The sequence below is a fragment of the Arachis ipaensis genome, chromosome B04 (assembly GCF_000816755.2).
Source record: "Arachis ipaensis cultivar K30076 chromosome B04, Araip1.1, whole genome shotgun sequence".
In the NCBI taxonomy this organism is placed as follows: Eukaryota; Viridiplantae; Streptophyta; class Magnoliopsida; order Fabales; family Fabaceae; genus Arachis; species Arachis ipaensis.
Genome location: NC_029788.2, coordinates 126,121,316 through 126,131,392, shown reverse-complemented (window position 1 = coordinate 126,131,392; position 10,077 = coordinate 126,121,316). Strand labels below are relative to the sequence as shown.

Below are 10,077 nucleotides of genomic sequence, written 5' to 3'. Positions count from 1 at the left end.
CAGTCAACAGTCAAAAATAAAAAAATAAAAAAAAATAAAAAAATACAATAAATAAATAATAAATAAAATGCACATAAAATTGGGGAGCAAGTAAGTGGCAGTTTCACAATTGAAGCCATATTCAATGGCAAGAAGGATCAGTCATCGCTCATCAGAGAAAAACGCTTACGTCACTCTCTTCTGTTGACGGTGACAGAGTGAAGAAGAAGAACCTTCATGCCCTACGATGTGTGATGTGGCATATGATCATCAAGCTCCAAAGGTTCTGTTTTTTTTTTCTTTCCCACAAAACTCGCACGATTCTTCCTCAATTTCGTGTTTTGATGGTTATGAATTTATATTCTTGAAATTTAGAAAGCAAAAATCAACCACTGCATCATCGTCACCGTTGCACAATGCGTTCTATGAATAGAATCAAAAGTATAATTTAACAATTTTAGTAATTTTTTAATCAAATGTTATATCGGTGCTGTTCTGTTCTTCTTAATATTATAATTCAGACTCAGACAGTACGTTTTTACAATTTCCTTTTAATTTTTTGTTTATAGCTCAGAATCAAAGCGGAAGCTTAAGGACTGAGAAATTAGTGGCACGTTGAGCAAGAATCCCGCTTCACCGAGGAAATTTTTTTGGAAAACTCACAGATATTTAGTAAGTGCTTCTTCTTATCCTTATTCTTCTTCTTCTTCTCTGTCTGTCTCTTTAATTAATGCATTGTGTTGAAAATTTTTTTGGGTCCCCTTCATGGATTATTTTTTGTTATGTATATTCATTTGAAATTTTTTAAGAGTATGTATATGGCTGTGTGCGCTTGCTTGCTTGCTCTGTTTATGGGGCGGGGTTTTTTTTTTTTTTTCCCCTGTTTTTTTTTTATTTTTTAAAATTCATGGTTGCAAAATATCTCAATTTTTAAAATATTTTTCCCTTTTAAGATGATGTGAAGGAAACATTGAATAAATCATTTTGAGACACGGGAAAACAGAAAGCAGCATTTTCTGTAGTTGAATTTGAGACACGGGAAAACAGAAAGCAGCATTTTCTGAATGCCTCCAGCTCCAATTACAAATTCTCATTGCTTGGTATCTGAAGAGCGAGGAGGATTGCATGACGGAAAGATGAGCCTGGACTTAGTGCAGAATGTGAATGTGAATGTCAAGTTAGGAGAAGCTGCTCCAAAAGAAGTACAAGTTTTGATTAGTAAGGAAAGCGTAACTATACCTACGCAGAATGTTAATGGAAAGTCAGAAGAAGCTGTTCCACGAGAGATACAAGTTGTGGATAGTAAGGAGAACATAACTATGCCTATGCAGAATGTTAATGGAAAGTCAGAAGAAGCTGTTCCACTAGAGATTCAAGTTGTGGATAGTAAGGAGAATATAGTTATACCTACAGAGAATGTAAATGGCAAGCATGAAGAAGCTGCTCTACAAGAAGTACAAGCTGCAGTCAGTAAGGAGAGTGTAGCTATACCTGTCACCACATCTTCAGTATCTGAACAAAATGTGGTTCTGCATCCTGGAAAAAGAATTGAACAAACTCCTATGACCATTGGAAATGAGGAGGACATACAAGTTAATATAATTGGGATTGGTGGCATGAATTCTGGTAAGGTGGTTGAAGATGCCTCGGAGGATTGCAATGACACTGAGCTTTCCAGTTCCAGTTCTTTTGGTGACACAGGATCTTGTGAAGAGATTGACTCCAGCTCAGGACTGAGTGATGATGAAATGGAATCACCGATGGGTGATGATTGGGGAGAACCACTTCTAATAAGGTATGTTTCTGGTGTGTTAATTGCAGTTTTTTTTTTTTTTTTAAGAATGTCAATTGCTCATGTGTCTTGCAATAACAAGTTTGAACTTACACTCTTAAGTATTAAACATTCAGAAAGAAAAAGGTTACGAGTCATTGGAGGAGCTTCATTCGCCCTCTTATGTGGCGCTGTAAGTGGCTAGAATTGCAAATGAGAAAGCTTCATTCCCAGGAAGTTAAATATCAAAGAGAACTTGCATCATACAATTATAAGAAACAGCTTGAGTTTTCAAAGTATGCAGTAGATGGTTTTGATGTCAAGTCAATACCTATATCTACTGGCATTCATAGGAATAAAGTTATGAGGAGGAAGAAAAGGAAGCGAGCTGAAGAATCTGATTTATCATCTTATGTATCTAATCATAATATATTCTCCTACTATGGTATGCATTTTCTGCTTGATTTATTTTGCTCAATGTTTTTCTCTTCTATAATTATATAATTTTTTCTCCCTATTTTTTCATTTTCCAGAGAACAAAGATCTCCCTGATGGTTCTTGTATGGAAGATCTTCGTTGTGTTTCCATAAGTGAGTTGCAGTATTATTATACATAGTGCCTTTTTTTTAAAAAAAAACTGTAAATAGCAAAATCTATCTCACCATTAAAGTGAATCAAACAACTGTAAATAGCAAATCTATCTCACCATTAAAGTGAGTCAAACAATGTGAAGGAATTACATATACGGGTTTCCTCTGTGTATTAAGAAATTATTATATGACATTATTATGAAATAAGTTTTGATTAATTAATTCCATGATGTGTGAGATTATAAATTTTCAATTTATGTTGTGTCAATGATATCAGGAGGTAATGATGATAACATTGAGGAGTCCATATTTAGTGACATGTGGTATTCCATAGATCGTGAAGATATTGATAAATCATTGGATGACATATTTCAAAAGATCGCAACAGTAGAGTTACAAGTTCAGAAATTGAGAACTCGGATTGACAATGTGGTTAGTGAAAATCCAGGAAAGTTCTGTTCTGTAACTCAACTGAGCATGGTTGGGCCCTCTGATGGACTTAAAAGTTTGGATCGTAAAGTTGCTTCTTTTGCTGGTAGTGAAAACATATTCCCAGTTGGTGTTGTTCATGGTTCTTCTCAGATTAAATCTGAGTTACACGTGGAAGATGTACTTATGCCTGGAAATACATCAACTCGTGAAGGGATAACTCCATTTATCGAAACAACCAATCAGCCTCATGTTGAGGGTCTGCAGGAAAGTGTGAGTTTTTATTTTCGTATGAAATTTTAGTTTATGTTGGTCGTGAACGTGTGAAATGTTAGTCATGAACAACTGCATTGGCTAACGTTAAAAACTTATAACGATGTTCTCTGATCTGTTATACCACCATCATGAAGTAAGTTAACAATAATTGAGATGTCATATAAATTTTATCATCGAGTTTAACATTGTTCTCAGCTTGTTATCCAGTTTATAATGGAATATTGAAGCATAGAACCTTCTCTTTTTTTTTTTTTTATTGTTTTTCCCCAAATGGATTTCCTTGGTTATGGTTTGTAAGATTATTATCACTATTTTAAATGCTCGCATATAGTATAATGTTTACATGTGAATATTCTTTGGCTGCAATGTACCTGCTGTGCTATATATTGGAATGTTTGTTATGGTAATCTCTGTAACTCTATACTACATTAATTCTATTTTGAAATTGTGAGTTAACAAGAACTATAATAGTAACTTGTTTTCTTGAATGTAGGGCGATGATGAAGTTCTTATACAAGATCGGGCAGCTAATGAAAAGTTGTATGATCTTGTAATTGCTAGAAAGCGGCTTGGGGGGAAAACCAAGGGACAAGATGAGGAACAGAAATCCGTTTCCCTGGCTCAGGTTTCAGAACCTGACTCAGCTACTGGGAATACTGTAAATAATGGGAAATCTGCTCTGAAAGCATGTTCTACGTCAAAGTCAAGTTCCCCTAGGAACAAAAGGAGAAAGCAGAAGAAATCCGGCTCAAAGAGCAGGAGCCGGAAATAGTTCGGTTGAGCTGAATCTGCAAAAATATTGTTTTGCAATGCAGATAGAGGAACTGGGAATTTCTCAAAAAATTTTGCACAAAAGACTGAAATCTTCCAATGTAAATTCTGCTCTTGTTTATACATGCTTTTTCATAATTCAAGAAATGGTTGCAGGATGATTACTTGTGTAGCTTACCATATTCTTGATAGGAAGCTTTTATTTTAATTTATTGGAGAATTCTTTTTCAAGAGATGAGGTGTATGACTCATCATATGCGAGTCCTATATAGTATATTCTATTCTGCAATGAAGTTTTTTTTCCCCCTCATTTTGCTCTATGCTTCTATGCATTCAACATCATGTCATTTATTATATCACTGCATGTCTTTATATTGTTTGAGTTGAGACCATGTCACCTGGTTTGAACTTCCAATGTTGCATTGCTGCTGTTAGTAATTCTCCCAATGAAGTATGGTTTACTATTTAAGCAGTGACAATGACATTTAATAGAATACGGTGGGCCATAAAATTTACCAAAGCATTGTGATAAAACCGAAAGAGTGGATTATCACATATCAAACTTGCACTGTTCAGGTTTCTATACTCTAGAAGAATCAAACTCTATCAATCCTTTTGATGATGGTTAGTATGTTGCATTTAGATATCTAAAATTTCCCCTAAATTTGCAGAACCCAAAACGAGGCAAAATATTATCATAATTTTTCTACAGAGTGTTATTTTATATATTATTTTTAGCTTTTTGTAACATTCAGTGAATATGTATCTCTTTATTATTAGACAATATGAAATTTGCATAAGATGAAGATTACATCTTATCCAATAGTAAAGAGATGTGCATCAACTCAGCACATAAGTCAGAAGACAGAGTAAGTGGACAAAATATTTTTCTTTATACAAAGATATCAAATTGAATTCCCTATACTCTTAGGTTGCGTTTGTTTACAGAGACAGGACACTAAGACATGAACATAGAGACACAAAATCATGTTTGACAAAGGAGACATGGACAGAGACGGTGTATCCAGAGACACTGAATTAGTGTATTTTGTGTCCATCCTGACAGAAATAACACGGAGAGACTAATAGGGGATACAACTTATTTTTCATTATTTTTTCATTATTTTTGTTAATTTTTCATAATTATATTTTTTTATTATTATATTTTTCATCTCAAATTTTTTGAAGGAAAAAAAATGAGAATAAATTAGATTTTCATAATTTCTTCTAGTTTATCACCAAACAGAATACAAGAACACAAAATTGTGTCTCTATCCATTAGTGTCTTGTCTTGTCCTGTTCTCAGTGTCTTATCCTGTCCTGTCCTGTTCTCAGAAACAAATGCATCCTTATAGTCGTTGTCCTCGTCTTCACCCCAAAAGAATCTGTCTATTAACATAATTTTCAACAGAACCAAATAATTCCTTGCAGAAAATACTTGACACCATTCATTTGTCAAAACTCTCTAGTCACCAAAAAATTTTGTCGCAACTCTACCATGGGAATGGTCATATCTGGCCAGTGGTCACTTAACAAGACTTGGCAGGACATAACATAGTTGTTAATAGCTCAAGCTTTAGAAATAATATTCCAATTAAATTTCATGTGTGCTTGTGCTTTCTTCAAATCTTTAACCTGGTTAAATTAGGAGCTACAGTTCTCAACTTAATGGACTATTTGTCCTGTAACATTTTCAATTCTTTACTTCCATTTTCACCTCCCCTCCTTTTAGTTCTCTAAAGCATATCTCAAATTTCAATAGGTCATTTCAGTTTTCATGTGTGTCCATAATTGCACCAAGGTTAACTGAATATCTTCTACATGTGAATGCAAATAATTATTACCAGCTATAAACTCTCTAAAGCCACCATCAACTTCAATGACACTGCAGGCAACCTCTTTGTATGATCCTCCCTTCTTCATCCTTTGTTTAACATCCTCCACATCTCTCCATCTTTGCTCTGTTGCATACAAATTTCTCATCATCACATAGTCTCCAACACACCACTTCCCCGACTTCACCGCCTCCTGTAGCACTCTCTCAGCCCTTGTAACATCGTTAAAGTAACCACAAGCAAACAGAAAAGAACTCAATATTATCTCATTTGCATCGTAAGGCATGGTACGAATCAATTTCTCAGCCTCGTCCAAGCATCCGGACCTCCCTAGAAGATCAACCATACAACCGTAATGCTCAATCTGAGGTGTTAGTCCGAATTTCTCCATTGCTTTGAACCATTTTCTTCCATCCTCCACCAAACCACAATGGCTGCAAGCAGATAACACGCCGATCATAGTTATCTTGTTTGGTTCAAAACCTTCGTGCATCATCATTTCAAATGCCTCCAATGCTTCCTTTGCACATCCATTAACTGCAAAACCATTAATCAAAGCATTCCAGGAAGATGTTTCCTTCTCAGGCATCCCCATGAAAAGCAATTTTGCCTTTGTGATCTCACCGCATTTTGCATACATATCGATGAGGGCAGTGCGGACATTAGCATATCTATCAAGATTCCTCCTTTGGGCAAACTTATGAACCCAGCCACCCAAATCCAAAGCACCCAAATCAGCAATAGCAGGAAGAATGCTTACCAGTGTCACTTCATTCGGTTCCACCACTGCACTCGACTGCATCTCATGAAACAACCTCAATGCCTCATGGGGACGCTTGTTCCAGCAATACCCCCCAATCATCGCGTTCCAAGTGAACAAATTCTTATCCGGCATGAGATCAAACATCAATCTAGCTGACTCAACATCACCATTATGGCAATAACCAGAAATCATACTAGTCCAAGAAATCACATTCTTATCACCCATCTTTTCAAACAAATCCTTAGCCAAATCCATACAGCCCAACTTCACATACCCATCAATCATCACATTAACAGCTGCAGAATCTTTCTCAGGCATCTCATAAAAAAGCTTCCTAGCCTCACTCATATCCCCACACCTCACATATCCAGCAATAACTGCAGTCCACGAAACCACACTCCTCTCAGACATTTCATCAAACACCTTCCTAGCACTTCCTAAAACCCCAAATTTCACATACATATCAACCAACGCAGTAGCCACATACAAGTCCAAGCAAAACCCATTCTTCGCAACAACCGCATGAACCTGTACCCCCTCCTTCTTCGCCGAACACGCGGTGCAACCCTTCACCATTGCGGTGAAAGTATATCCACCGGGTTCAAATCCAAGACCTCTGGTTCTAGCAAAGTCCCTATAGAGAGCGAAAGGCTCAAGAAGTTGGCGAATTGCAAAGTGGGTACTGATCATTGTGTTGAATAGGAACTCGTCGCGGTTGTGGGGTGTGTGGTCGAAGAAACGGCGAGCGAGGTGGACTATGGCATGGCGGCGGGAAAGGGAGGCGGTGGCAGCGGCGAGGGAGGAGCAGGTGGTGATGAACTTGGCGAGGGGGTTGAGGTTGTGGTGGAGGGAATGTCGGAGAATGAAAGCGTGGATTTGGAGGAGTGTGGAGAAGGTGGTAGTGTTCCGTTGGAGAATGTAAAGGCATTTTCTTTCGGCGGCGGTCCAAAGGAACCGTTGCTGTTTCGACATCGTTTGCGTGTGTGTTAGTTAAGAGGGTGGTTGCGCCCTTTATAGTTTACTGTTGAAAACAGAAACAAGTGCTGTCTATATGCACAAGTTTATGGATATTTTGATTTTGAAAAGATTTGAGGGAGTCAATACAAATATTAATTTAGTCAATTAATTTAAAAATTAGTAAATAATTGAAAAGAAATGAATATAACAAAAATTTAAAATTAAAAAATAAAAATACAAAATTTAAGTAAAAATAATATGTAAAAATAAAATATGGTCAAATTGATTATGGTATATAATTTAAGATTAATTATTTAGAATTTAGAGAATTTATAGTTTATAATTTAAAATTTATAATTTAAAGTTCATAATTTATGATATAAGATTTAAAATTTGTGATGATTGGTGATGACGTGACAGTAGCCGGCAACGATGGTGGATAGTTGATGATAATAAATGAATCATGGTATTGATATATATAAAAAATAATAATAATAAAAATATGTAAAAGATGTTGTGATAAGGATGGGAAGTGGATACCCATTTCCTATATAAAGTTTACATTCTCAAAAAGAATGAAATAAATGAAGGTTGACAATCTTTCTTCCATAAGCCTATAAATAGGAGGTGAACCTCCGTGAATGTAACACAACAAAAATACTATTCTCCCTTTCTTTTCATACACAAGCAAGTAATAATAAAATTACTTCTTTCTTTTATGCTGCAATCAAATACTCTTCTCCTTATATTTCGTTATTTTATAACACGTTATTAGCACGAGACTCTGATCAAATTTTTAGGAAGACTCAGGTAACAAATTTTTATCATGGATATTAGATGCTGAACTCTTGATATATCTGGAAACAATTATTTATCATGGATACTAGATGCTGAAATCCATCTTGATTCAATGGATCTTGGAGATATCATTAAGGCTGAAAATAATGCATACCAGAAGGATAAAGCCAAAGCCATGATTTTTCTCCGTCGTCATCTTGACGAAGGATTGAAAAATGAATATCTTACATTAAAAGATCCTGCAGATTTTTGGAAAGACCTTGAAGAAAGGTATAATCATCAGAAAACGGTGATACTTCCTCAGGCCCGATATGAATGGACGCATTTGCGTTTACAAGATTTTAAATCTATAAATGAATATAATTCTGCAATGTTTCGAATCACCTCACGAATGAAATTGTGTGGGGAAAAAATAACTGATCATGATATGTTGGAGAAAACTTTCTCAACCTTCCATGCCTCGAATGTGCTCCTGCAGCAGCAGTATCGAGAGAAAGGGTTTAAGAAATATTCTGAGTTAATTTCTTGCCTTCTTATTGCCGAACGCAACAATGAGTTGTTATTGAAAAATCATGAAGCGCGCCCAGCTGGTGCCGCCCCATTTCCTGAAGTAAATGCGGCAAATCGTTACCCCAGAAGAGGTAAATGGCAAGCTTTTAATAACAAGAAAAATTATGGAAGGAAAAAGAATTATGTTCAAAAGAGAGGATCTCACCAGAAGTGGGACAAAGAAAGGAATATCGGGCAGAATAAATCAACCGAGGAAAAGTGTTTCCGCTGTGGTGGAAAGGGCCATTGGTCACGTACCTGTCGTACCCCAAGGCACCTAGTCAATCTTTACCAGGCATCTTTGAAAAAGAACGACAAAGGAAAGGAAACAAATTTTGTTTCAAATGATGCTGAGAACTCCACCACTCATTATGATGTATCTGATTTCTTTGAGGACCCTGAAGGAAATATTGGTCATTTGATCAATGATAGAATAGTTTAATATGTGAAATTGTGAAGTATCTATGTAAATAAATAATGTAAAAAAAATTTATTGTTAAGTTTTATTTTCTATGTATTTAAGTTTCAAATGTGATGTACATAAATAATGAAATATTAATATAAATTTTGAAATCATTAAATGTGTCAAATTTTAAAATAAAATTTTAGTATATGACATTATTTTATGTACAGTGTTTCTTAGAAAAATAATTCTGATCAAGTATTCAATTTAACTGTGCATACTACTCATTTTATTATTATTTGTTTTTGAAGAATGGCAAGGATATGTAATGAAGATATATGCCTTGCGGATAGTGCAAGTTCGCACACTATTCTCAAAAGTGATATATATTTTACCCATCTTGTGCCAAAAGAGGAATATGTTAACACTATTATTGGCTCAGGCAATGTGATAGAAGGCTCCGGAAGAGCTATAATTTTGTTTCCTGGAGGAATAAAATTTATAATAAATAATGCACTATTATCTACCAAGTCTCTGAGGAACTTGTTGAGTTTCAAAGATATTCGCCGAAATGGATATAATGTTGAGACGATGAATGAGGGAAATCATGAGTATTTATGTATCACAACTCATGATTCAAATAAGAAAGTTATATTAGAAAAATTACCCTCACTTTCATTTGGGTTGTATTATACCAAGATTAGTGCAATTGAATCACATGCCACTGTAAACCAGAAGTTTATTAGCCCAAATGAATTCATAACTTGGCACGACCGATTGGGTCATCCGGGAACAATCATGATGAGAAGAATTATTGAAAACTCTCATGGACATTCACTAAAGAATCAGAAGATTCTTAAAACTAGTGAATTTTGTTGTGCTGCATGTTCTCAAGGGAAGTTAATTTTAAGGCCATCACCAGTAAAGATTGGATTTGAGTCCCCTGAATTCCTAGA

General features: G+C 35.4%; 2 protein-coding genes across 8 annotated transcripts; one reads left to right on the top strand and one right to left on the bottom strand.

Moving 5' to 3' along the window:
* Positions 78–4,126, top strand: LOC107635272. 7 transcript variants are annotated; one of them, XM_021121976.1, is made up of 8 exons: positions 79–262; positions 549–655; positions 933–1,272; positions 1,330–1,774; positions 1,888–2,195; positions 2,284–2,340; positions 2,618–3,042; positions 3,539–4,126. In XM_021121976.1, exons 3-8 carry the CDS (start codon positions 1,044–1,046, stop codon positions 3,815–3,817), a joined length of 1,743 nt encoding a protein of 580 aa, XP_020977635.1. In that variant the 5' UTR covers positions 79–262; positions 549–655; positions 933–1,043; the 3' UTR covers positions 3,818–4,126. The 7 variants fall into 7 exon arrangements, with proteins under 7 accessions (XP_016194183.1, XP_016194184.1, XP_020977635.1 ...); XM_016338697.2 differs by having other exon boundaries at positions 78–262; positions 554–651; positions 933–1,774; XM_016338698.2 differs by having other exon boundaries at positions 78–262; positions 554–655; positions 933–1,774.
* LOC107635271 (pentatricopeptide repeat-containing protein At2g44880) lies at positions 5,356–7,499 on the bottom strand. The gene has a single exon (XM_016338694.2). The coding sequence runs from the start codon at positions 7,384–7,386 to the stop codon at positions 5,572–5,574; it is 1,815 nt and encodes a 604-aa protein (XP_016194180.1). The 5' UTR covers positions 7,387–7,499; the 3' UTR covers positions 5,356–5,571.

Coding starts and splice junctions, on each gene's coding strand:
- LOC107635272 (XM_016338697.2), top strand. CDS start 1,044: ATGCCTCCAGCTCCAATTACAAATTCTCATTGCTTGGTATCTGAAGAG. Junction 2,341..2,617: donor TCTTCGTTGTGTTTCCATAA/GTGAGTTGCAGT, acceptor CAATGATATCAG/GAGGTAATGATGATAACATT. Junction 3,043..3,538: donor TTGAGGGTCTGCAGGAAAGT/GTGAGTTTTTAT, acceptor TCTTGAATGTAG/GGCGATGATGAAGTTCTTAT.
- LOC107635271 (XM_016338694.2), bottom strand. CDS start 7,386: ATGTCGAAACAGCAACGGTTCCTTTGGACCGCCGCCGAAAGAAAATGC.